This window comes from Pelophylax lessonae (assembly GCF_965119305.1).
Source record: "Pelophylax lessonae genome assembly, chromosome: 4".
Lineage (NCBI taxonomy): Eukaryota > Metazoa > Chordata > Amphibia > Anura > Ranidae > Pelophylax > Pelophylax lessonae.
This window is the reverse complement of record NC_138771.1, coordinates 193,433,301-193,461,063: the sequence shown is the minus strand read 5'-3', so window position 1 is coordinate 193,461,063 and position 27,763 is coordinate 193,433,301. Positions and strand designations below refer to the sequence as shown.

At 40.7% G+C, this 27,763-nt stretch overlaps 2 protein-coding genes across 3 annotated transcripts in view; both read left to right on the top strand.

The window, feature by feature from the left end:
* The window catches only part of ATXN7L1 (ataxin 7 like 1), a gene marked incomplete at its 5' end in the record, with an annotated part of 229,740 nt that extends 219,941 nt beyond the window's left edge, over window positions 1-9,799 (top strand). The window contains one exon of one of the 2 annotated variants that reach the window (XM_082254713.1): window positions 9,372-9,799. In XM_082254713.1, the coding sequence (XP_082110839.1) occupies window positions 9,372-9,413 (42 nt within the window). In that variant the 3' untranslated portion in view covers window positions 9,414-9,799. The remainder of the gene's footprint in view (window positions 1-9,371) is intronic. The other variant, XM_082254712.1, reaches the window with a different exon arrangement.
* EFCAB10 (EF-hand calcium binding domain 10) overlaps window positions 1,431-27,763 on the top strand; it is a 71,284-nt gene continuing 44,951 nt past the window's right edge. Inside the window, exon 1 of the mRNA XM_082254714.1 lies at window positions 1,431-1,435. The gene's annotated coding sequence lies outside the window, so the exon portion shown is untranslated. The remainder of the gene's footprint in view (window positions 1,436-27,763) is intronic.

Here is a 27,763-nt window from a genome sequence, read left to right as displayed (position 1 = left end):
GTTTTTGTTTACATGAAAAAATATTTTTTTTTCACAAGAAAATTACTTTGAACCCCCAAACATTATATATTTTTTTAAAGCAGAGGCCCTACAGAACAAAATGGTGGATGTTGCAATTTTTTTTGTTACACGGTATTTGCGCACACATTTTCCAAACGCAATTTTTGCGTAAAAAAACACTTTTTTTATTTTTAATGCAGAAATACACTATATAATTCCAAATTGTTTGGTAAAATTTAAAAGATGATCTTATGCCGAGTTCATAGACACCTAACATGACATGCTTTAAAAATTGCGCACGCCCGTGCCGCGGCAACAAACTACGTACGGTTTTAAAAGCCTTTAAAAGTCTTTACAGGTTACCACTTTGGACTTACAGAGGAGGTCTACCACAACAATTACTGCCCTCGACCTGGCGTTCACGGCGATACCTCACATGCATGCTGAAATTGCGGTTTACATATGACACTAGACCAACGCTTGTGCGCGCATTTGCGCGCAAGCACGGGGGGACAGGGGGGCTTGATTTTTTTTTTTGTATTTTTTTTTTTTTTAATTTGCTTTCTTATGTTATTTTGACACCTTTTCTTTCATTTTTTTTTCTTTAATCATTTTTATTGTTATCACGGTGAATTTAAATTTCCTCTATGATAGCAATCTGTAGTGACAGGTACTCTTTTTAAAAAAAATTGGGGTCTTTTATACTCTAGATCTTTCCTCTGACCTTAACGCATCTGACCATACCAAAATTGGTGTGATAAAATACTTTCCCAATTTCCCAATGGCGCTGTTTATTTCTGGCGAAACAGAAGTTATGAAATGCTCGTAGCCTCCGGCATCTTAGGCCATAGAGATGATTGGAGCCATTCTCATCTCCAATCAGCTCTATGGTTAGATAATTGAACCACCGGCTGCACTCTCGGGTTAACCGGTGGGACAGGAGAGCCCGAGAAAAACCGTGGAAGGCAGCGGAAGGCGGCAGGAGGGGGGGGGGAGTCCCCTCCCACTGCATGTAAAAGCAGTCTAGCGGCCAATTATCCGCTAGGATTGCTTTTACATGTAAGCCGACCGCTTGCTGTAAAAAACGATACCAAGATGATGCCTAAATCTGCAGGCATCATCCTGGTATAACCACTCAAAGTCCAGCAACGTACCAGTACATTGCTGGTCTTTGTTTGGCATATAGGTTTTTTTTTTTTCATGCAGCCTGTGGGCTGAACGAAAAAAAAGAGAACCTATCAGAAATCAGCACAGGAATAATGCGTAGTATTACTCATCATTAACCGCCCAAACAACCACCCACTGAATTTAATGATGGGTATACACGACACTATCCACGTATACCAAAATAGGATTTTAACTGCAGTGCTGAAATCAGAAAATCACCACAGCTGCTATCAGCAAAGGTATCCATATATGCTGAGCGCAAACGCTGTTTGTGTCAGAATATATAAAATCAATGCATGGTAGCCGACGAGTACCTGCAAGAGAAACAGGTCACAAAAGAATGAAAAAACAAACAAAGTACATTAAAAAAAAGTACATTAGGAAGAGTAGGACATATAAAATGACTGACACAACAAAAGTTTTTGGATTCTCATCATTAACCGCCCAAACAACCACCCACTGAATTTAATGATGGGTATACACGGCGCTATCCACGTATACCAAAATAGGATTTTAACTGCAGTGCTGAAATCAAAAAATCACCACAGCTGCTATCAGCAAAGGTATCCATGTATGCTGAGCGCAAACACTGTTTGTGTCAGAATATATGAAATCAATGCGTGGTAGCCGACGAGTACCTGCAAGAGAAACAGGTCACAAAAGAATGAAAAACAAACAAAGTACATTAAAAGTACATAGGAAGTGTAGAAGAACATAAAAAATGACTGAGACGACAACTATTTTTGGCTTTTATGTATTTTTTTTTTTTTCTTCAAACGTCGAGTTCCAGGTTCCAGGTTCGGGTCTCTCAAAATGACGATAGCCATCGAACATCTTTTGAGACCCTGTGTAAATGTGCCCTAAACTGTGCCGTGCTGTACCCTATGCTAATAATCCACTAGTGTGTGGTAGCGACGGAAACAGTCACCGTGGCAAAGACCAGGTCGGTCAGGACAGTCGGGACAATAATTCCGGGTGTCACGCCTAAATCCGCGCTTGCTGCAGACACGGCATCTTTTTTGGGGGTATCGTTTGGTATCGGTACTCGGGAGGTATTGCGGAAAATGCCTCTCATGCAGCCGCCTCACTGCATCTGGTTGGGGAAGTTGGGCAGGAGCACCAGCTGAATACACAAGGGCTCTGATTATCTCTTCTTGGAATTGAAAGAAGGATAATGTTCCAGCAGAAGCTTTGTATAAGACAAAAGCGTTGTAAACAGCCAATTGAAATAGGTATACAGACACTTTTTTGTACCAGCGTCTGGCCTTACGGGCAATTAAGTACGGTCCCATCATCTGGTCGTTGAAGTCCACCCCTCCCATTTTACGGTTATAGTCGTGGACACAGAGGGGTTTCTCAACAACAACACCGGTGACCGTAGTAATTTGGACTGCCGTGTCTGGGTGAATGGAGGACAGCACGTAAACGTTTCGTTTGTCCCTCCACTTCACTGCAAGCAATTCCTCGCACCTCAAGCAGGCTCTCTCCCCCGAGCTCAGTGGGGCATTCACTAGCCGCTGGGGGAAGCCCCGGCGATTAGATCGCACGGTGCCACAAGCGCCAATTTGCAATTGATAGAGGTGTCTAAAAAGTGGCACGCTTGAATAGAAATTGTCCACGTACAAGTGGTACCCCTTTCCGAATAAGGGTGACACCAAGTCCCAAACTATCTTGCCGCTGCTCCCTATGTAGCCTGGGCAGTCGGGGGGCTCCACAGTGCTATCTTTTCCCTCATAGACACGGAAATTAACTGTATAGCCTGTGGCCCTGTCACAAAGCTTATACAACTTGACCCCGTATCTGGCACGCTTGCTGGGGAGGTACTGTTTGATAGCAAGGCGACCAGTAAACTTAATCAGGGACTCGTCAACGCAGACATCTTGTTGGGGGGTAAACAAGGCTGCGAACCGCTGATTGAAGTGGTCTATGAGGGGCCGAATTTTGTGGAGCCGATCATATTCAGGGTCTCCCCGAGGACGACAGAGTTCATTGTCGTTGAAATGCATGAACCGAAATATTTGTTGGTATCGAGCCCTGGACATAGCAGCAGAGAACACGTACATTTGATGAATTGGGTCAGTGGACCAATATAACCGCAATTCATTCTTTCTTGTAATGCCCGTGTTGAAGGAAAGGCCCAGAAAGGTTTTAAACTCCTGAATCGTAATAGGATTCCAGGCGAATGGTCTGGCAAGGGGTGAATTTGGGTTGGCGGCGATGAATTGTTGAGTGTACAAATTTGATTGGTCCACAATAGATCTGAAAAGATCTTCAGTGAAAAACAGCTCAAAAAAGTTTATGGGATTAAAACCAGCTGTTTCCACTTGGATTCCGGGTTGGGCGGTGAATGGGGGAAGTACTGGCGCTGTGGAATCTGTGGGCTGCCAATTAGGATATGCCAGCGCTTCAGGGAGGACACTATGGGCTCTACGGGCCTGTCTTCGGATACGCGGTGGCTGCGGGCCACTACTCGTGCTAGCCACCGCACCAGCTTCAACTGCACTCAGGTGACTCGCCACGTCACCAGGTGATACTGCAGTGCTGGTTGAAGGTCCAGGGTGTACTAGGCCGCTCGTGCTTGCCAGTTCACGAGAAGTGTGAGCGGCACTAGTACTGGCACTCTGCTGCATACCAGAAACCTCCAGTTCTTGCAAGTCAACAACTCCAGAATGGGGTCGGGTACGCCTGACCCTAGCAGGGACCCCTCTGTCGGAGCTATCTGTCAGGGAGCCGCTGCTGTCATCTGGTTCGTATATTGACCCTGATTCTGACAGTGAGGCTTCCCCATCGCTCTCACTTGACATGGCCATTATACTGTATATAGCATCATCACTGAGCGAACGTTTTGTCATTTTGGTAGCTAAATTTACTCGTACAGTGATGCGACTACTAGGTAATAAAAGCACCTGGTTGTCGAGGACTATTTGGTCGCTACAAAGAAAAACTGCTAGTGCTAACAGAGATCAGGCCTGACTCTGCTAACGCAGCGGTTTTGTGTGATTTGTGTTTTTTGGAAGTGTCAGTAATCTATTGATTACTACACTTGCCTGGGTAAGGTGGGCTGGGCAGGGGGGCTAAACGCAGGTGCTAGCAGGAATCAGTGCTGATTGTGCAAACACTGCGTTTGGGGAACACTAAATTATGAGGACGCTAGTATAGTTCTGATCAGATCAGATATTGATCTGTTCAAACACTATACTAGTAACGGTGGTGTGTGTGTGTTAGTGTACTTGACTCTAACTGACGCTAAGTAACGGTGGTGTAGTGGGACCCTGACGCTAACTAGCTAGCCTAAGTTGTGTCACCCGTGACGCTAATACAGTGATCGGTAATCACTGTATATAGTGAACACTGTGACAGGGAAGTGAAGGGGTTAAACTGGGGGAGATCAAGGGGTTAAACCTTTATAGAGGATAGATGGCGGGTGGCCTAAACCTATTCGGGCCTAGCGCAAGCGCAAATTAGGGTCACCAGTGACACTAAATACAGTGATCAGTAGTTATCTGATATACTGTATATATTAGTGCACTGATTTATATGGAGTGAAGGGGTTAACTGGGGAAGATCAAGCGGTTAAAAGTTTATTAGGGAATAGGTGGCGGGTGCCCTAACCCTATATGGGCTTAGCGCAAGCGCAAATTAGGGTCACTAGTGACACTAAATACAGTGATCAGTATTTACCTATATACTGTATTTAGTGCACAGAGTAATAGGTAGTGAAGGGGTTAACTGGGGCTGATCAAGGGGTAAAAACTTTATTAGGGGATAGGTGGCGGGTACCCTAACCCTATTTGGGCCTAACGCAGGCGCAAACTACGCTCACAAGTGACACTTATACAGTGATCAGTAAAATATCTGTATACCACTGTATATAGTGTTCACTGTGAGGGGTTTTGGGGGTGATCAGGGGGTGATCAGAGGTGATGAAGGGGTTAAATGTACCTATGTGAGGTGTGTCAGTGTAGTGTTGGTGGAACTCACGTTTTTGGTGTGTCTCTGTCTCTCTCCTGGAACCGAAAGGACTCCAGGAAGGACAGTGACATCACTTCCCCTGTCTGTGTTTACATTACACAGACAGGGGACAGATTGCCATTGGTGGGGACCGATCTACAGACACTGACCAAAAATCATTGGTCAGTATCTGATGACTGATCGGTTCCCTACCGAATGACATCGGGATCGGGACCCGCGGCGCGCGGGAGCGCGCTCTGGAGCCGTGATCGCGCATCACGTTAATACTACGTGGCTGAGCGGTATCGTGCCGCTCTGCCGCAGTAGTATTACCGTGAGCGGTATTAAAGTGGTTAAACTTTTATTTTTTAGATGTGACTCCTGTGACCCGGTTAAGGCTCCTGTGTCCTGGTTATGGGCTCGTATGTTTAGCCTTGGGGTTTTTTTCCCCACACCTCATTTTTCTTTTGGCACTGCTTTTGGACATCCCAGTAGTTATAATTTATGGAGCGCTATGTCTGTCAAAGAACAAAAGAAAACATTGGGATTTTTGTACTTACCGTAAAATCCATTTCTCTGAGTTCATCGACAAACACAGCACCCACTCCGCTATGGAGTTCTGATAATTCTAATACTGCTTGCTACTAAACTAATTACCTAGAGCAGAGAGGGGGGTTATATACCAACTGAGGACGGCCCAACGGCGTAGCCAGGTGTGTTTTTGTTCTGCCTAGCCCTACTCCCGGAGGAGGCAATATAACCCACTAGTTATGATTTATGGAGCGCTATGTCCGTCGATGAACTCAGAGAAATGGATTTTATGGTAAGTACAAAAATCCAATTTTTTTATGTACCTAGTAACAAGAAGGGACACAGTTTTGTCATATATCCATGATATCAAAGTTAAGAATGTAAAAGTCCTCTTTATTGAAAATGAATGATTTGGTTTTGATGTGGGTATCAGTGGGTTGAGTCACCCCACAGCTTCTTAAATCTTTCAGTTATTCTAGTGGTCTAGTTTCTCGGTGTCTCACTGGGGATGTCTTACCACCAACATTCTGTATATATTTAACCCACTTTGTGATTCAACTTCTCATCAACCAAACATAACTAAAATATCAGCTTTGGGAATAGCCAGTCTTCAATAATTTATTTCTAAAAAACATTGCTCTGCCTGTAACTTACCATTTATTTAATGCCCTGGTAAAGAATTGATGGTAGTGTAGCCCCTATGTCTGAATTTAAGAGTTTTTTCACTGACTAAAAAGACAAGGAACAGTGTACAAAGTGCATTAACATATAGCAATCCATCATTAATTTCTCCATGACTGAGTAAACTGAAATATGATTGCAATGGGTTTATGCTTTTTGCACCTTATCATTTCTTGCAGTACCTTTTACGTACAAGGGCTGTACCAAAAGTAATGCAAAAGTGGGCATAATATTATTGGGTTGTTTAAATTTCACATGCTAGTAGAGTAACTCTTCCTCTATACAAAGGTACTATTCAAAATAGTCTCCATCATAAGCAGAGCATTTGCACCATCATTGAACCCACCTCTCAAATCCTATTTGGAAAAACCGCCTCCACTATCACCTCGTCTGTATCATCAAATTTATGTTCCCGAAGACTGCCCTTCATTGAACCAAACAAGTGGAAGTCAGAGGTCCCTAAATCTGGGCTGTACGGTGGATGAGGGACCACTGACTAGCTGAATTTGCCTATCGCCTGATTTTTGCCAAAGATGTGTGTGGTCGCAAATTGTCATGGTGAATGTAGATCGTTTTCTGATTCTTGTTCAGTATCTTCCTCCTAATGGCTTTTCTAAGCTTCCTAAATGCCTCAATGTACCACTTGCTGGTCACGGTACGGCCATGTTTCAGAAAATCAAGGAGAATAATACCATTGTCATCCCAAAAACAGTCATCATGACTTTCTGTGCTTGCTGGCTCTTGAATGTCTTAGGCATTGGGAAGAGGTCTGAAACTATTCCATGGACTGGTTGTTTGTTTCTGGATCATAAAGCAGTGCCAACGTTTCATTCCCTGTTACTAGATTGGCAAAAACAAATGTGTGTTCATTGGCTTCAAATGCTTCCAGGAGATCAGAGCAGACTTCCACCCCACTCTTTTTAATCTGATGTCAACTGCAGAGGTACCCACTTTGCACACAACTTTCCAATATCCTAAATCTTCCACCGTCTTCTGTATGGCATTGTGACCAGTCCAGTCGTGCATCAAATTACAAAAATTCTCCTGGCGCTAATACGAGACCAATTCACACATAGGACTATATTTCCACATGTGTTGAAAATAATCTTTCTTTTGGCTTCTATTAGGATGGCCAAAAATAGGTCCACAATATCAGGGCTTGCCTCCAGTACATGCAATTTAATACAAACTTGCATACATAAAACTCACATAAATAGTTAAAAACCAGGCATTTCGTCTGAGAGATTGTTTCCAAGAAGACATCAGCGGGTGTGGGGGCTACGCAAACCCAAACTGCAGCAGTCCGTCACTTTCAGGAGTAGTTCTGGCCAGCAGGATGGTAAGAGAGGAAACTGACTCAAAGCAAGGACTGGATCCACATTGGAACGTAGCATCCACTCTGGTGACGTCACTAAGCCACGACACGTTTCGGAGCATGCGCAGTACATGCATCTAGCTCACAGATTGTGACTCTCCTATCCATGCAAATTGATTCATCCACTCACTGATGATTTGTGTCAGTGTTTGCAATTGGTAGTCTCCCACTCCATGGTTTATCTTCAGCACTTATTTCCCCTTCTTAATCCACCTGTGCGCATTGCTCTTGTCAATTGTGTTCTCTCCATGAACATTCTGTAGCCTTCTGTGGATGTCAGAAAGCCTGCACCCCTCCTTTGTCAAAAACTTAATGACAGTATAACAGCTTCTGCTTGGAATCCATTTATCAAGTGTTCTCAATGACTCCCAATCCAAATTTCTAAAATTATGGGAACAGTGGCTTAAAGTGTTACTAAACCCACAACTGTAAAATCAGTCATGCTTGTTATACTCACTGTGGAACCTAAGGGGCTAATAATCCGCATTGTGAAAAAAGGCTGCTTTATCCTGTCTTCTCTGGTCCTCCCCTTCCACCGTCCCCAATCCATCTCCCGATAGTGCAGAGCCTTTGGAAGTCACTCTGCACATGCTCAGTTTGGTATGTATTACTAGAAATTTTTTTTTTTTTTTTCTTAGGAGGTTTCATGTGATAAGCACAGGGCCAATCAGCACTGTCCAGACAGAGCATCAGGGGTCCTGTAGCCTCATAGGACAGTCAGAGTATACTGAAAACTTCTCCTACAATCTTTAAACAGACACTGGTAGAAGTCACTAGACTGCTATATACTACTGATGAGAAAAGATATTTAGCAGTTTATATTTACTAAAATAATTGCATTTCCATGTTCTGTGTACTATGGAACACCAAATATAGTGAATTCAGGGTCCTGAGTTTAGTAACACGTTTAACTTTGCGCTGCCTTCCCTAAATTATCCCAGTTTGGGAGCTTCTGTAATTTTCCTATCTTGCTTAGTGTGACCTGAGTCTGTGGGGGAAAAACCCTTACTCCCTTTCTTACTCCCTTCTCTTTCCCTTTTTTTCCTCTTCTCCTTCTTTAGTTAGATTCTTCTCTGTAAGCAGCCCCTGAAGTGGACCACTCGGGCATTACTAAAACACAGCTATGAATGACCACCTGGGCTGGTACTAACCAACATGGATATCTCAGGACTAGTCAGAGGCCTGCACAGTTGGTCATATTCATTGTGTTCTACTGTTGTTTTATGGTTTGTCTTCTGCTTTAAGCCCCTACATGGACATTCTGTTTTATACTTCTTCAAAATGAAATGAATACATTGAAAAAAAGAAGAGTTACTAAAAAAGGAATGGTAACCCTACCAACATGTGAAATTGTAATGCCCTATGTTAGTTAATAAAAAAGTTATCCCTACATTTGCATTACTTTCAGTATAGCCCTTGTATATGGCAAACATGGCAGAAAGTCATCTGCTATTTGTTATAGCTATTTACTAAAGGTAAAAAAAGCAGCTTCTATAAACCTGCTGATCTAGGCGAACTTTTTTTTTTCTGAATAGTTCCCTGATTGATAACTTTTACTAGCGTGATAACTTTTACTAGCGTATAAATGAAACAAAAGGGCCAATGTAAACAATAAATAGTGCTATTATAACATACTTGCAATGATGCATATTTCTTTGTCTTTAAGAAGACGACGAACCGCACTGGCAGAATACGAACACTTCCATGACGCTGAAAAATTTTCAGACAAGTACATTGAGGTATCTGCAGCCCTTCATGAGCTCTTCATTGGCAACGAGCAGGGCCAGTGTCGCCTTTCACAACTACATAATGGAGACGTGTTAGTCTAAAGTTTACAGAACCAAACTGGGTGTTTTTGCTTTGCCATTTATGGTTGGTGAATTACTTTTTAAGTAGAAATCATTCTTCTTGGCCACAAGGGTGTTTTAGGAGAAGAGACAGTTCTGCCTAGAGACCTTTTCTTCAAGAAGGATCATCTTCCCCAGCCTTTATGACCATGAAACGGTCATAGCAGCAATGTCTGTACTCCTCCTTTTTTTTTTTCTCCCCTTTTTTTTTCTCAATTATAATATATTAATAATGAAAGAGAACTGCAGCAAGGAATGGATGGCACTGGGGTGAAATAATCACAGGTTGTTCCCAACTACATCTGTTACTACTGTTTTCTGGTAAATTACAACCATGAATAGGCCAGTTAGAGCCTTGGGTATTGTTTAATGGTCTCTTTTGTGATGGGAGATGAACTGAAGACAGCTGTTCTGCTCATGGGTTTGTTATGACTGGCAAAGCAGTGAATTGGCAAGACACCCTCCTTCATTTTAAGTCTTCCTTTTCCTTTCCTTGACATCAAAATGCGAAGTTGCAAACAGCAACATTCCATAGAAAAAAATCCTGGAAGGAAAAACATAATAACATGAAGAATAAAGGGGGAATATTACATTTCCATATTAAATATAACCCGTTCCTCTATACATGAGTAGGACATTAAAGTTTCACCTTCTCTGTTTCATTAGAAGGACATGGGCAGCAGAACATTGTCTTACTGAGCATCTCCCAATTAGATTGCTGTTTTCAGGTGATTGGATGTACGTTGGTGTAATCATGCTGTGTCCTGATTACAGGGACTTCACGGTTACATGGGTGTACATGGGGAAGAGTGTGGGGACAGTGAGGTCCACTTCTGGTGATGACACTGGAGATTTATGTTGGCATATTCTAGGCCTATTTAGTAATGTGGTGTAGAGATGGCATGTGGTTGCTCATTGCGACAAACAAAAATAAGCATTTATTGATCTAAATATGCAGTAAAAGCTGATCCATGTTGTTGTCCTTACTGACAATGTGCCACTGCTTTTTACACCATGTTATTAAATATTGTCTTCTGACTCCAAATGTTGGTCCTGGTCCTTGAGCCCCTGTAAGACTATTGAGTATTTGTCATTAGGTAAATTGATATGTATTTTATGTTGTAATATTTTGGTTGCTTCTAATCTAGTCTACAAAGTAAAGCTGGCCAATTACTATGTGGATTTCGGCCAGTTCCTGATGAACTGCCTAAAATCGAATACATGGATGGCCCTGTTGGCCACCTTCTGAGAAGACAACCTTTATACTTGACACAGCTGCAGGGGGATTTGTCCATCTATGCTGTATAACTGTAGATGGAGGAATCTGTTAAGATTTTTTTCATTTAGCCCACAGGCTGAACAAAAATAAAAAAATCTAGCATTTTATGACCAGCTTAAAGGAGAAGTTCACCTTTCCTAACATGTTAACACCCATATTTAGGGTGTAACATTTTCAGCACCAGACCCTTCTCCCCCCAGTCCTCCTTTTCTTGTGGCAGCGAGCCGGGGATCTTTTCCCTGTACTCGCTGCCACAAAACAAAGAGAGTGCTGCCGTGCAAGGCTCCACCCACCCTGCCGCATCATTGATTTGCAGATCCATGTGAATCAATTAACTACAAGTGCCGACAGCCTTTGCGGCTGTCGACTTGTTGTTCTTAATGAACTACCACGGCGCTGTTGAGCACTCTGGTAGGTCATTGGTTCTTCTTGTCAGTCGTAAAACTGCCTGCCTGTGCGATGTACGGACAGACAGCTTATACTGATAGTCTGTAGGAGCATCAGTGATCTGCTGATCTCGGGTGCAATGCTTTCCAGGCTCCCAAAAGAAAAAATTAATAAATGCACATTTTTATTACCTACAAAAAAATGTGCATTTATTGTTTTTTGTTAAAAGGTGAACTTATTCTTTAAATGAAAGATATACATCATAGTAACTGCTAGAAACAAAGTACCTGGGAGATAAGATTTCAGTTTCTCTTTGCATTGGTAGCACTTGCTTTATGCATACTTGTAAAATACAACCTAAATATGAGACTATAAATTAGAGATGTAAAAATGTTGGTGAATAATTTTCCATTTTTTTGCAAATGGATTATATCTTTAGATTCCCTTTATAATTTGAGGGTGTTCCGGGAGCCTCAATTACGTTGCTTCATTTTTAAATAATTTTTGCACACTTCAGCCAATACAGTTGAATCAGTCTGATCTCTTTGATTGTAGTAATATGCAAATGAATGCACGTAGTGACAGAAGGGACACAGTTGCAATGTGTAATTTTTTAAGGTTTGGTCTATAGGATTTAAATTAGGTGCACTTGTTGTAGAAGTGCAACTCTTTATTTGTCCACATATTTCAGATCTCTTAATAGAAAATCTGGTCCTGTTCTGGACATTGTTCGCATTGCTATTATTGAACTACCTATACCTTTTTTGCCCTCTTTACATCAAATATTTCCTCCTCCAAGTATTTTTAGCATCATCATAGTTGGAGTGGTTACTTGAAAGTTGCATCAAACAAAAACTTTTCCTTACTTTATTTGCAAACCACTTTAGCAAATTAATAACTACTATTGCTTTTTGGTATTAGCAACAAACAAACCCTTATTTTCCACAGAATGAAGTGGAGTTGCCCAAATCAGGGGTTCAATGTTTTATTTATGCTGTAAACCTCCGGTGAAAAATGTGCCATCCAGCAAGTTGCTGCAGTGTTACCCTATGTATTACTGTATGTTTAAATTGGGCTACTGGACCAAGGATTATACTTTGGGTGTTTTGGTTTCTATTGGCAACTGTTTTTTTTTTTTTTTAAAGACCTCTCAAGACTAGACTATTGGGCATGGACTGATGGAGTAAGGAGGAGCTGCTTTTGACCTGTACATTAATCTCACTTCTATGTTGCTGATTAATTTGCAAAGAACATTTGGCAGGCACACTTTAGAGACCTTCCGCCTGTACCTTAATCTCTGTAGATTTCTCCATAGACTTCTGTGAGGTCAGTACCGAGAGAAAAAGAGATTAAGATATGGGTTGCAGATTCTAAAATCCATTATGACTGTGAATTGCAAGAAAGAGATCAGAAACATGGAGAGAAGATCATTTCCACAGTTTGCTAATGTTTGGCACACTCCACCAGCCCCTGTATAATAGTTTAATGAATTGGGTTTTTTTTTTATAAATATATGAGCCTTACATGAGAAAATTCCAAATTGCAGAGGCCAAGACACTGCCAGAGTTTGAAGACTGCAATGTACAAGATCACTTTGATGACATGCAATCAATCTCCTGTTCCACTGCAAAGTCTGCTTCACCCTTTGTCCAAACCTGTGTGTATGAAAGCTTTGCAGATTTCAGTCATACCGAACTCTTTCTGTCTCAACAGTGTTAAAAGTGCACTTAATATGTTGGCTTAATTTACATCATAATGGTGGGCTTGTTTTTTCCTATACAGCTTCATACAGTAACTATATTATATAAAAAGAAGTTATGAATTAGAGCTAAGATTGTTCAGGGGAAAACATTAAGGATACTAAGGACCTTTTTTGTTATTTAGTGTTAATTTTATAATAATTTATGTTTTGCTGAAATGATTGAGACTGAGTAATGCAACTTAGGAAAGTCAGAGCAATGTTTATATTTTTTTTATATGCGTTATGTTGTATATTTCTAAAGATGAAAATAATCTGTACATATCTTGGTTATTTTTGCACAGTTTTTTTAAGATTGTAAGGATCTTGCATATGGTCATTATTTATTTATTTTTTGTTTTTTTCTGGTGTGCTGAAATTGAGGATTGAAATTGAAAATCATGCCTCTTCCTTTGCTGCTTTACATTCCTTCCTTTAATTACCCGTTTCTTCCTAAAACTTGGAATATACCTTTTCTTTGAACTTTAAATCAGTGTCTAGTAGTGAGCCTATCCCTCCTCTGCCCAAAGGTCCACGCAGGGGAAATGTAAAGGTAATAATATCAGTTCCACTTAGCACTAATGCCTCAAAGAACCTATGGCCAGAATACAACCAATGCCAACAGTAAAGCAATACACATAAGCTTGGTTTCATTTGCCATCAGCCATGGAATATTTGATCTGGGAAGTTGTGCCCTACAATTATGTGTGTTTCTGACATTTTTGCCCTCAAGTCAAAAGAGAGTGGTCTCCCTTTCTAGAATGTCTATTGAGTAAGTAGTTTGCTAAAAAATAATAAGAGAAAACAGTGCCTTGCACAATGAGGGGTACGACTACACTTGTAAATTCCAACTGATCTTTTTTGTAAATGTTGCTTTAGACTTCTGGCAAAATGTAGTTTGCCTTACTGCAGATGTTTTATGTGTGATTTGGTATATATATATATATATATATATATACACACACACACACTATGTTGTCAAAAGTATTGGAACTGCCTTTACACGCACATTAACTTTGTCATCCCAGTCTTAGTCTGTAACATCCAATAATGAGTTGACCCACCCCTTGCAGCTATAACTACTTCAACTCTTCTTGGAAGGCTGTCCACAAGCTTTAGGAGTGTGTCTATGGGAATATTTGACCATTCTTCCAGAACCACATTTGTGAGCTCAGGCACTGATGTTAGACGAGAAGGCCTGGTTCGCAGTCTCCACTCAAATTAATCCCAAAGGTGCTCTATTGTGTTGAGGTCAGGGCCTTGCTTTATGCACTGGTGCGCAGTCCTGTTGGAACAGGAAGGGCCATCCCCAAACTGTTCCCACTAAGTTGGGAGCATGAAAATGAAAAAAAATTGTCCAAAATGTCTTTTGTGTTCTGACGCCTTAAGAGTTTCCTTCTCTGCAACTAAGGGGCCAAGCCCAACCCCTGAAAAACAACCCCACACCATAATCCCCCCTCCATCAAATTATTTGGACCAGTGCACAAAGCAAGGTCCATAAAAACTTGAAGTGAGTGAGTTTGGGGTGAAGAAACTTGACTGGCCTGCACATCAACCAAATAGAACAACTTTGGGATTATTTATAGTGGAGGCTGCTAGCCAGGCCTTCTTGTGCAACATCAGTGCCTAACCTCACAAATGTGCTTGTGTAGGAATAGTCAAAATTCCCATAGACACACTCCTAAAGCTTGTGGACAGCCTTCCCAGAAGAGTTGAAGTTGTTATAGCTGCAAAGGATGGGCCAACTGGAAATGAACCCTACAAACGAAGACTGAGATGCCACTAAGGTTCATGTGCATGTAAAGGCAGGCATCCCAATACTTTTGACAATATAGTGTGTGTGTATATATGTATGTGTACGTATGTATATATGTATGTGTGTGTATATGTATGTATATATATATATATATATATATATATATATATACACACAGTATCTCACAAAAGTGAGTACACCCCTCACATTTTTGTAAATATTTTATTATATCTTTTCATGTGACAACACTGAAGAAATTACCCTTTGCTACAATGTAAAGTAGTGAGTGTACAGCTTGTATAACAGTGTAAATTTGCTGTCCCCTCAAAATAACTCAACACACAGCCATTAATGTCTAAAACACTGGCAACAAAAGTGAGAACACCCCTAAGTGAAAATGTCCAAATTGGGGCCAAAGTGTCAATATTTTGTGTGGTCACCAATATTTTCCAGCGCTGCCTTAACCCTCTTGGGCATGGAGTTCACCAGAGCTTCACAGGTTGCTACTGGAGTCCTCTTCCACTCCTCCATGACAACATCACGGAGCTGGTGGATGTTAGAGACCTGCGCTCCTCCACCTTCCGTTTGAGGATGCCCCACAGATGCTCAATAGGGTTTAGGTCTGGAGACATGCTTGGCCAGTCCATCACCTTTACCCTCAGCTTCTTTAGCAAGGCAGTGGATGACTTGGAGGTGTGTTTGGGGTCATTATCATGTTAGAATACTGCACTGCACCCCAGTCTCCGAAGAGAGCGGATCATGCCCTGCTTCAGTATGTCACAGTACATGTTGGCATTCGTGGTTCTCTCAATGAACTATAGCTCCCCAGTGTCGGCAGCACTTATGCAGCCCCAGACCATGACACTCCCACCACCATGCTTGACTGTCTTTGTACTCCTCACCTAGTTGCCGCCACACACTTGACACCATCTGAAGCATATAAGTTTATCTTGGTCTCATCAGACCACAGGACGTGGTTCCAGTAATCCATGTCCTTATTCTGGTTGTCTTCAGCAAACTTTTTGCGGGCTTTCTTGTGCATCATCTTTAGAAGAGGCTTCCTTCTGGGACAACAGCCATGCAGACCAATTTGATGCAGTGTGCGGGGTGTGGTCTGAGCACTGACAGGCTGACCCCCCACCCCTTCAACCACTGCATCAATGGTGGCAGCACTCATATGTCTATTTCCCAAAGAAAACCTCATGATATGACACTGAGCACATGCACTCAACTTCTTTGGTTGACTATGGTGAGGCCTGTTTTGAGTGGAACCTGTGCTGTTAAACTACTGTATGTTCTTAGTCACCATGCTGCAGCTCAGTTTCAGGGTCTTGGCAATCATCTTAGAGCCTAGGCCATCTTTATGTAGAGCAACAGTTCTTTTTTTCCAGATCCTCAGAAAGTCCTTTGCCATGAGGTACCCTGTTGAACTTCCAGTGACCAGTGTGAGAGAGATAACACCAAATTGAACACACCTGCTCCCCATTTACAACTGAGACCTTGTAACACTAACGAGTCGAATGACACAGGGGAGGGAAAAGGGCTAATTGGGCCCAATTAGGACGTTTTCACTTAGGGGGGGTGTACTCACTTTTGTTGCCAGTGGTTTAGACATTAATGGCTGTGTGTTGAGTTATTTTGAGGGGAGAGCAAATTTACACTGTTATACAAGCTGTACACTCACTACTTTACATTGTAGTAGCAAAGTATAATTTCTTCAGTGTTGTCACCTGAAAAAATATAATAAAATATTTACAAAAATGTGAGGCATGTACTCACTTTTATGACATACTGTAATATATATATATATATATATATATATATATATATATATATATTTCACTAGGCACCATAGTGTTCATTGCACATGAAGCAAGTGTGCTGCCATACCTTGCATTATTCTTTATTGCGGTGTGCAGATAATTGGAAGCCAAGGGGTCTTCCTCCTAAATAGGGAGTCATTTAAAACTCTGCAGCAAGTGAAGGAACATACAAGCTGAGAGCCTTATCCATTCAAGCATATCAGACATAAGATGTAAGCAATGGGTAACTTCAGATCAAGTTATACTTTTCAGTGATATTGCAGTTCTTTTGAATAACGGTGTTGAATTGTATAAGTTGGTGTCAAATTGTATAAGTATTAAAGTACTTACAGAGTTTAATACTTATACAATTCTCTGGGAATTAAGCATATTGGTGTGCTCGTATTCAGTAGTCACCTGGAAAGTACAAGACTTGCTCTGTCTTCCCAATTTCCCATAGGTTTATTCATGTACCTCTAATATATTATGATAATTCATAAGCCTATCAGATTCTATGTTCAGTTTTCCCAGTTCTGGATAGAGAATGGAAACTGATGCTTTGTGTACTTCCACTGCTTTAGCTTCCAGAGGTTACTCCCTATTAGAGTGCATCCCTTGTATGGGTAGAAGTTATTTGGAGAATGAGAGTTCTGTACATGGAATTATTACAATGAATCTTTCCTAAATAATCAGATAAACTACTGAAGCTATAAGTCTAAGTATTAAATGTTTTACCATTTAAATTGGTCTTCACTACCACTTAAGTTGCTTTCTAACAGTAGGGATCAAGTTGCCCTGACTATTACAGTGTTGGGTGAAAAAGGTGTTTTGTTACATAAAGTAGAATTTTATATTCATGCATAGCCCATCAATTTGTGACATTTTTCTGTAGTTATTTAGAGTTCACTGACATTTTACTGCCTTAGTGTCCTGCAACAATACAGGGAAACAACCTGGAAAATGCTTAGGTCTTTATAAACGTAGATTAAGTCATGTTAAGTTGTCTGTATAAAATGAACCAAAATATATCCTGATCCAACTTTGTATTTTATTCTTTACGAATCTTTGATATGGAATTCTGGGATTTCTTAGCACTTGTAATTATTCTTTTAAAAAGTGGAGTTTATAATATGTGTTAAAAAGGCCTTTATGTTATAATCTGATACTAAAGCTTTTTTCGCACACCCATGCACCACAACACGTGGTGTAGGTGCTTTGCAGTTTGTTACTACACCCAAAACTGTCCTTCATCCCTCCACAACACACAGATATAAGTAAACTGCAGTGTTGTCATGCATTGCATTGGCAGTGCAGTGATAGTGCAGCAATATTTTTTCATATGTTGAGGCTCAAAATAAATGAGCTAATGTAATGCACCACTCATTAGCGCATGAAAAATGTGCATAAGTGTAAATGGAGAAAGGCTAACAAACCAACATTTAAATCTTCCCTTCATTTTATCTTTTCTCACCATGGCCTACTTGCCTTTTATCACAAATCACAGTGTAAATACATATTTCAGCATTTTTTACTTTCAGTCACTTGAATGCAAAGCTCCAACAACTCTCTGTAATGGGGATTAATTGAATCACACAGTGACATCAGCCACAGGCGTTCAGTGATTGTCAAACAGGGGAGAGTTCCTCCCACATGCCATAGCAGCTGTGCCAGGGATAAAGAAAGCCATAATGTAATTTTCTTTCCTTCAGCTACGGGTTGCAGGAATGAAAAACGCTTGATTCCCCCATCAACACATTCAGTGCTGATGGGGGGATCCCTCCCACAGCGCTATCGTGTTCTGCTGGTAGGGAGCTATTCCTGCTGGCGGAACGAAATAAATCCTGCTGGTGGCTATAACCGTTGGCAGTAATCGCCTGCAAAAAATCCAACAGGCTTGTTGTACTGAAGTTGATTCATCAAACCAACCAACCTGCCCGTAGATGGATTGAATCTCGGACAGTCCCTGTTGAACTGGCCGAGATTCGATCCATCTATGACTGGCTTAATAGAGGGGAGCAGAGCTTTGCGGTTACGTGACCACTAAAAAAAAGGAATTTACGCTGTTATATGCAGGGCCATGGGGAGAAAGGGAAGGGAAGATTTAAATGTCAGCTTGTTAGCCTTTCCTTCTAATTTAATGTTTTGCAGGTACATTGCTAAACATCCTTCAGCTAAATGTGAAAGAGAGAAAAGCAGACTTTCTGGTAGGCATTTACTTTTAAATTTCCACTTGTGAAAAGGGAGTTACTGCCCAACTACACCTTGAGTGTCCTGTAATAGTAAAAAGGCTTCCATTTATGGAGGTGGTCTGTTTTCAGAAGAAGATTATAAATATTTCTGCCTCCTGTATTTTGCTCATGACAGGTTTTACTTTAGAAACAAACCTTTTGGGTCCTGTCATCTTGCAATACTAAATGGTCTGGGTGTTGGAGATTATGCATGGATTTCGATGGCTCTGAATCTTGGTAGAGAGAGCTTGAGACCAACAGAAAATTACCTGGCATTTGACTTAAATCACATATGACTGGTTCCTAAATCTCTCCAGGGCTCAATTATTCACCAGAATTTCTATATCCACCTAACCTTAACAATAACAAAATGCATGTTTATACAAAATAACAAGTAAATTATCCAAGATAAAAGAAGCGCCAAGTTAATGAAACCATTGGTACATTAAAAATCTGAAGTGCCAGTTTTAGTTGGAATTGCCCTTTAATGAAACTCTCGTAGTATTCAATGTTATGAGGGCAAATCCAACTAAAACTGGCACTTCAGATTTTTAATGTACTAAGGGCACTCCAGTATGGTCACATGATCTGTCTCCTAAATCAGTGTTATTGTATTAAAATGGACTTCCAGTCAATTTATAACTATACTTAAACCTGCTCCCACCCACTTTCTAAGCCTTTTCTAACTACCCTTCAAAGGAAAATGTCTATTATTACCTATGCTGAGAGCACTCCAGTCCTGTCACTGATTGGCTCCTAGAGCCGGCTTCAGTGTAGAGGAGGGACGGCCGACAACGGATGTCCCATAGGAAACCTATGGGTGATGTCACCGCGCAGGCTCTGCAGCCGTCGTCAGCGATCTCTTCTCTTCACTGAAGCTGGCTGCTGGAGAGATCATGTGACCGGACTGGAGCCCCCCTAATAGATTAAAAATCTGAAGTGCCAGTTTTAGTTGGAGTTGCCCATTAATATGACTCAAGCAGTGTTCACTTTAACTTTAGATTCAGAAAATTAAAGACCTAAATTATTGCCACAGAAACCACCATTTTGAAACCTAAAAAGGCTTCTGTCATCTCTGTAATCCTTCTGCACGTTACACGTAGTTCTTGAAAATAATCAGGGTCACGAAAAATCAATGTTATGATGTTAAAGTGGAAGTCCAGTCAAATTCTAACTGTACTTAAACCTGCTTCCAATCCCATTCTAAGCCAATTCTAACTACCCTTTAAAGAAAAGATGTCTATACTTGGTGCATAACAGTCTACACTCAGAGGCGCCTTTTGTTTCTTCTGTCTATACTTGCCTATGCTGACGGCACTCCGGTCCAGTCGCATGATTGGCTCCCAGTGCCAGCTTCAATGTAGAGGAGGGACAGCTGACAACAGATGTCCCATAGTAAGCCTATAGGTGACATCACCATATAAGCTCTGCAGCTGTTGTCGGCGATCTCTCCACTGAAGCCAGCTGCTGGAGCGATCATAGGACTGGACCTGAGCACCCTTCGTATAGGTAGGCATTAACATCTTTCGTAGTTATAATAGGTTTAGAATGGGATTGGAAGCAGGTTTAGGTATAGTTACGATGTAATGGAACATCTACGTTAAATCACAGTATTCCTCATTCTCTTATAAAATGAAAGAGTCATCTTTAGCCCTTCTATTCCCATTTGTGTTGCAGGCCCCTTTTGTAGTAAATAAGGATGTTTGTTTTGGTGATACATTTTTTCACTGCTTTAGATATTACACTATACATCTACTGTATGTGTTAGACATACCCACCAGATATTGCAGAGCAGATGCAGAAGAGGTACTGGATCCATGTCTTGATATGCCCTAGATCAGTAATGGCAAACCTTGGCACCCCAGATGTTTTGGAACTACATTCCCCATGATGCTCATGCACTCTGCAGTGTAGTAAGAGCATCATGGGAAATGTAGTTCCAAAACATCTGGGGTGCCAAGGTTCGCCATCACTGCCCTAGATGGACATGGAAGACTGTACAATCGTCTTAATTTTGATTTCCTTAAAATTAGTCCTTGTGTTGAATGAGATGCACAGCTGTGGAGGTGAATGTGCTCATAATGTAATGGAATTTAATTACATTCCCAGCAATAGAAGCTTTGAATCTGCCACACTTTGCAGTGTACAAGCCTGTTAGCCATACAAGTGACATGCAGAACTTGTTTGCCTTCTTTTCTACCAATATAACAATGTACATAGCAATGATTGACCTTTGTAGAAAATAGTTTATACAGCATATTCTAACGCTGGAGGCTCAGCCCTTAAAAGGAAACTTTTTTTTTTTTTTTTTTTACATCTTTTTTTTGGTATGCTGTATCAACCATGACACTTGAGGAAAACTCTGATAACTGTGGGGTTTGATCTGTTGTGCCCTGGGGTTGAAGACCTCTTGTTGACAAAAAAAGTAATTTGCACCCAATATCATGTGCTTTCCTGCTACAAAATACAGTTTTTCTCCAGAAGGCTTTTGAAGATGGCATGCCCAAGTCATTTTTCTGTGTAGAATCTATTTTTTTGTACAATGCATACTTAAAACACTATTTTAATTTCCCATTTTCCTGCACTTGTCTGTAGTATTCATATCAATATAATTCATTCCATATTAATACTTGAGAAGCAGTGCGTGATGACGGGAATCTGATCAAATTGTCATCCACTCTTGCTTTAAAGGGGGGAGGGCTAACAATTTCTCAGGGTTCCATGACTAGTGTGGAAGCCTCAGTTTGGTTTAGTGTAGAAATACTCCATGGTGTATTTTGTAATCGGTATGCCTTAACCTTTTCATTGTTGGGGGTTTTCCAAATGCTCTTCAGAACTGATAAGGTTAAACTGCATTTAGTAATGATATACTATTTATGACAACCTTTGGCTCTCAGTTGACTGGCAACGCATGCTGGGATGTGACTTTCTCAACAGCTTAGGGACTCAAGTTGTCTACTTATGGTATAGGGTCAGTTTCCCAAAAGCCTTAAATACATTTTTTCCCTTTCTATCCTTCAGAATTGATTCCACTTGGCAAAGTTCGAATCATCCTGGTCTCAATAATATATTTGTGACGAAAAGTTCATAGTCCTGAAACTTAAAACCAATTTTAGAATCATGTAATTTTTATGTTTAATTGGTATGACTGAAAGAAGTTTGTAATTTAGTTCTTACAAGCTAAAAACCAGGGCAAAAATGTTTCATAAAATGCTTGAGCATATTGAGTTACTTTAATTTCATTGTACTTGAAGTGTCCTCAAACTTGTTGATTATGTAAAGGATTTCACACTGTTCTTTTGGTTTTTTCTTTTTTTTTTTTTTTTTTTTTTTTAATATTGGAAGAAATTACTAAGGATTTTTATGAACTGTTAAGCTGGACTGGAGCTGTATTTAAAATAAATACATTTAAAAACAAGGGGGTATTTTTCAGTGGTGCAAAACTGTAAAATAAAACCCCTCCCAAAATGTTTCAAGTAGGTGTAAATAGTAAATTCTATGATGTAAAGTTTAAAAAAAGAAAAAATAGTTTAAAAAGATGAACAAATGTATCTGATTGATACTGCCATGGTCATGTGCCTGGCCTGGAGATATTTTCCAGTGAGGGATGTATTGTTATTGTCTTACATTTAATTTTTTTGTTTTTCTTTATTTTTTTGTAACATGGCTTTGTAAATAAAAATAATTTATATGTTTGTAAGAAAACACATTTGTTTTGTAATTTTTGTTTTAATAAATGGATTTTTTTGGCTAAGATACAGATTTGAATGTTATGAATGTTGTCTACACACCTATACACAGAAGGAGAATTAAAATGGAACAGAAATGTATATCCAACTAAAAATAGGTGGCATGACATTGCTCAGTTCCTAAAGCCAGATGTGTATTAGATGGTTTTATTTTAAATTATCTGATTTGACGTTCAGATCCACCACAGAATTATACACGTAGAGCAAAAGCATGAAAAACTGCGAGGCTATAAAGGCTGATTTTCTATGGTATGAAATATCTGGAGACTGGCAAGGCAGAATGCCATAATCATAGTCTTTGGTGTGTTCAAAGTTGTGCATGTGTCTATATGGAAGGTATATATGGAAGTGTTTTTGATTGTTGGTCCATTTAATAAATTAGGCGCAAATTTTACGTTTATTGGGGAACATTATGGCTAGGCTTTGTTCTTCATTGCATTGTCCATTTCACACTATATGCCTAAATAGCAGTAACCACTTAACCCTGAAAAATTACAACCACAAAACGTCAAGCTTTAACTCCAGGCAGATATAAAGGACACAAATTTATGCAGGCCTGTTTTCTTTAACATGCTTTTAGGGCTCATGTTGACGGGTAGTTTTTTTTTTTTCCTGCATTTGGAAAAATATCTCAGACTCCAGTCAGAAAAATCCTATTGACTTAAAAGCGTAAGGAAACTTTCGCAGTTTCCTTACCCTTTTGCCCCCACCTGTCTACCAAAAATAGCAACGTTTACCCATTGGTTTAAAATGGGTGCTGCGCTATCAGATACCAACTGATGAAGTAGTAATTTTTGATATGTATTCATACATACATTTTTATTGTAATTTTGATTTTATTATTGTTCATTTCATGGCCTGAATCTATGTTGCTATTGTGACTGCCGCGACATTTCCGCTATCCCTGGGCTCTTGCATTCCTGGCTCTTGCTGATGCATCATTAGGTTAATTTTAGTCCTAGGAGGCCTCGTCCCTTTGTTTGGCTATTTACTTTACATACACCAACATACACTTCTGATTCTTTCTGGCCCCTTTGTTTTTATGCAGTCGTTTTCTCAAAGGGCTCTGTGAATATGGAGACTGTAGCTTAATTAATTGGAGACCATGGGAAAATGGCTGCCAATGTATCCCTTTGAGGGACCAACAGAAAATGGCCGAATCAACACATTTCTATAACGGACTACAAAAAGATGGCCGCCACTTAATACACTGTACTCACACCTTTTTAAAACATGCCTTTTGGCATTCCCTGATGAAGTCATGTGGGCGTGACGCTACACGTCGGGACTGAGCGATAGGCAAACCGGAAGTTTTGCTGTAGGATGAGGTCGCAGCTTGTGGATGATTTGTTTGTTCTACTATTCAGCAAGTGAGTGTTTTTAGCCGCTTTTATTTAATACATTTTGGAAACAATATCACACTATTTGGAGCCTTTTTCCCTACCCATATCACTTACACTGAGGATATATCTGGAGAACCCACCGGACCATCATAGATGGGAGATTACCCACCATAAAGAGTTACCAGTTGAGCCTGCTGCTGGCATCCGATCGCGGAGCACCTATTTTATACCTAATTTATACCAATAGATTCCGTTCAGTTACGGATTTGCTGATCGGTGCTTGCAGCAGTCGGTTATTTCACCATTCTTAAAGTGATAGCACAGGAGTATCTCTGTACAATATTTACCCATATGTCATTTCTAGGGCCAGAGCATTTACATTCCTCCACCACGTTCTTGACCCAATGTCTGGACATGCAGAGTTCGGTCACATTGACCAGAGCTCCGATGGGGAGAGGTACAGTGCCTTGAAAAAGTATTTATACTCCTTGAAATTTTCCACATGTCATATTACAACCAAACACGTAAATGTATTTTATTGGGATTTTATGTGATAGACCAACACAAAGTGGCACATAATTGTGAAGGGAAAGGAAAATGATAAATGGTTTTCAAAATTTTTTACAAATATCTAAAAAGTGTGGAATGCATTTGTATTCAGCCCCCTTTACTCTGAGTTTTTGTTAGACAACCTTAGTGAGCAAACAGCGCCATTAAGGCCAGTGAACACACGAGACAGGTCAGAGATAAAGTTGTGGAGAGGTTTAAAGCAGGGTTAGGTTATAAAAAAAGAAAATCCCAAGCTTTGAACATCTCACGGAACACTGTTTATTCCTTCATCTGAAAATGGAAAGAGTATGGCACAACTGCAAACCTACTGGAGGAAGAAGAGGGTGCACACCGATCAAAGGCTGCCTGTAATAAATAATTCCAATAAGGACTGCAGTGTTCTTACAGCTGGGTGCTCGCTAGGGTCCGTAGCCCGAGAAGTCCATAGATCAAAGAAGAGAAAAAGTGGCACCTCCAGCAATAAAAGAAACAATGTTTTATTGAAAAAACACAGGTCCAAAAATCGACATAACACAAGAGCACACCACTCAGCAGACACGTTTCGTACAAAGTGCTTAATCATTGCAATGCAATGATTACAATGATTAAGCACTTTGTGTGAAACGCATCTGCTGAGCGGTGTGCTCTTTTGTTATGTCGATTTTTGGACCTGTGATTTTTCAATAAAACATTGTTTCTTTTATTGCTGGAGGTGCTGCTTTTTCCCTTCTTTGATCTAACAACTGCAAACCTACCAAACCTACCAAGACCTGGCTATCCAACTAACCTGATGGGCTGGGTGAGAGCATTAATTGGCAAGAAGCAGGGGTGGATGTGCTGGAGTTTCCATGGCGACTGGGCCCCATGCTGCAGGGGGCCCGAGAGGGCCCCTGTATGCCTGGATAGGAAGAGCGGCAAGGGAGGCTGAGACCAAGCTCCCCATTCCTCAGCAGAACTGTCACACATTGTAAAGTGAAAGCGAAGTGTGTGCTGTGCTCTCTGCCTCCCCCTACAGTGCAATACCCAGCAGGAAGGAAGCTAAGGTACAGTACTCTGACATTTTTTTAAAAGGCTTTTTCTATGTATGTCCATTTATATATGTATGTGTGTGTTTATATATTTGTATGCTTATATATGTGTATGTATTATGTGTATGTGCATGCTTACACACAGTATCTCACAAAAGTTAGTACACCCCTCACAATTTTGTAAATATTTTATTATATCTTTTCATGTGACAACACTGAAGAAATGACACTTTGCTATAATTTAAAGTAGTGAGTGTACAGCTTGTATAACAGTGTTATATCTTTTCATGTGACAACACTGAAGAAATGACACTTTGCTACAATTTAAAGTAGTGAGTGTACAGCTTGTATAACAGTGTATATTTGCTGTCCCCTCCAAATAACAACACTCAGCCATTGATGTCTAAACCAATGGCAACAAAAGTGAGTACACCCCTAAGTGAAAATGTCTGAATAGGGCCCAAAGTGTCAATATTTTGTGTGGCCCCCATTTTTTTCCAGCACTGCCTTAACCCTCTTGGGTATGGAGTTCACCAGAGCTTCACAGGTCGTCCTCTTCCACTCCTCCATGATGACATCACGGAGCTGGTGGATGTTAGAGACCTTACGCTCCTCCACCTTCCATTTGAGGATACCCCACAGATGCTCAATAGGGTTTAGGTCTGGAGACATGCTTGGCCAGTCCATCACCTTTACCCTCAGATTCTTTAGCAAGGCAGTGGTCGTCTTGGAGGTGTGTTTGGGGTCGTTATCGTGTTGGAATACTGCCATGCGGCCCAGTCTCTGAAGGGAGGGGATCATGCTCTGCTTCAGTATGTCACAGTACATGTCATTCATGGTTCCCTCAATGAACTGTAGTTCCCCAGTGTCGGCAGCACTCCTGCAGCCCCAGACCATGACCATGACACTCCCACCACCTTGCTTGACTGTAGGCAAGACACACTTGTCTTTGTACTCCTCACCTGGTTGCCGCCACACACGCTTGACACCATCTGAACCAAACAATTTTATCTTGGTCTCATCAGACCACAGGACATGGTTCCAGTAATCCCTTTCCTTATTCTGCTTGTCTTCAGCAAACTGCGGGCTTTCTTGTGCATCATCTTTAGAAGAGGCTCCCTTCTGGGACGACAACCATGCAGGCCAATGTGATGCAGTGTGTGGCGTATGGTCTGAGCACTGACAGGATGCCCCCCTTCAACCTCTGCAGCAATGCTGGCAGCACTCATACATCTATTTCCCAAAGACAACCTCGGGATATGACGCTGAGCATGTGCTTAGTTTCAGTGTTTTAACAATCTTCTTATAGCCTAGGTCAGGGATCCTCAAACTACAGCCCTCCAGCTGTTGTGGAACTACACATCCCATGAGGCATTGTAAAACTCGACCATGGCGAGGCCTGTTCTGAGTGGAACCTGTCCTGTTAAACCGCTGTATGGTCTTGGCCACTGTGCTGGAGCTCAGTTTCAGGGTCTTAGCAATCTTCTTATAGCCTAGGCCATCTTTATGTAACGCAACTATTCTTTTTTCAGATCCTCAGAGAGTTCTTTGCCATGAGGAGCCATGTTGAACTTCCAGTGACCAGTATGAGAGAGTGAGAGCGATAACACCAAATTTAACACACCTATTCCTCATTCACACCTGAGACCTTGTAACAATAAGGAGTGTCATGACACTGGGGAGGAAAAATGGCTAATTGGGCCCAATTTGGATTTTTTTACTTAGGGGTGTACTCACTTTTGTTACCAGTGGTTTAGACATTAACCACTTAAGCCCCAGGGGATTTTCCTGCTCAAAGACCAGTGCCTATTTTGCGAATCAGCACTGCGTGACTTTAACGGACAATCGTGTGGTCGTGCGATGCTGTACCCAAATGAAATTGTCGTCCTTATTTTACCACAAACAGAGCTTTCTTTTGGTGGTATTTGATCACCTGTGCGATTTTTATTTTTTGCGCTATAAACAAAAAAAAGCGTCAATTTTGAAAAAATTACAATATTTTTTACATTTTTTTTATATGCAATTACCCCCCCAAAAAAATGTAAAAATCAAAATTGTTTAACATTTTAGGCCAATTTGTTTTCTGCTACATATTTTTGGTAAAAAAAATCGCAATAAGCATATTTTGATTGGTTTGCGCAAAAGTTATTGCGTTTACTAACTAAGGGAAAGATTTATGTCATTTTTATTGTTTTTTTTTTTTTTTAACTAGTAATGCCGGCGATCTGCAATTTTTTTTTTTTGCGGGACTGTGACATTGCGGTGGACAGATTGGACCCCTGACTGACATTTTTGACACTTTTGGGGGTACCAGTGACATTACTACAGTAATCAGTGCTATACATATGCACT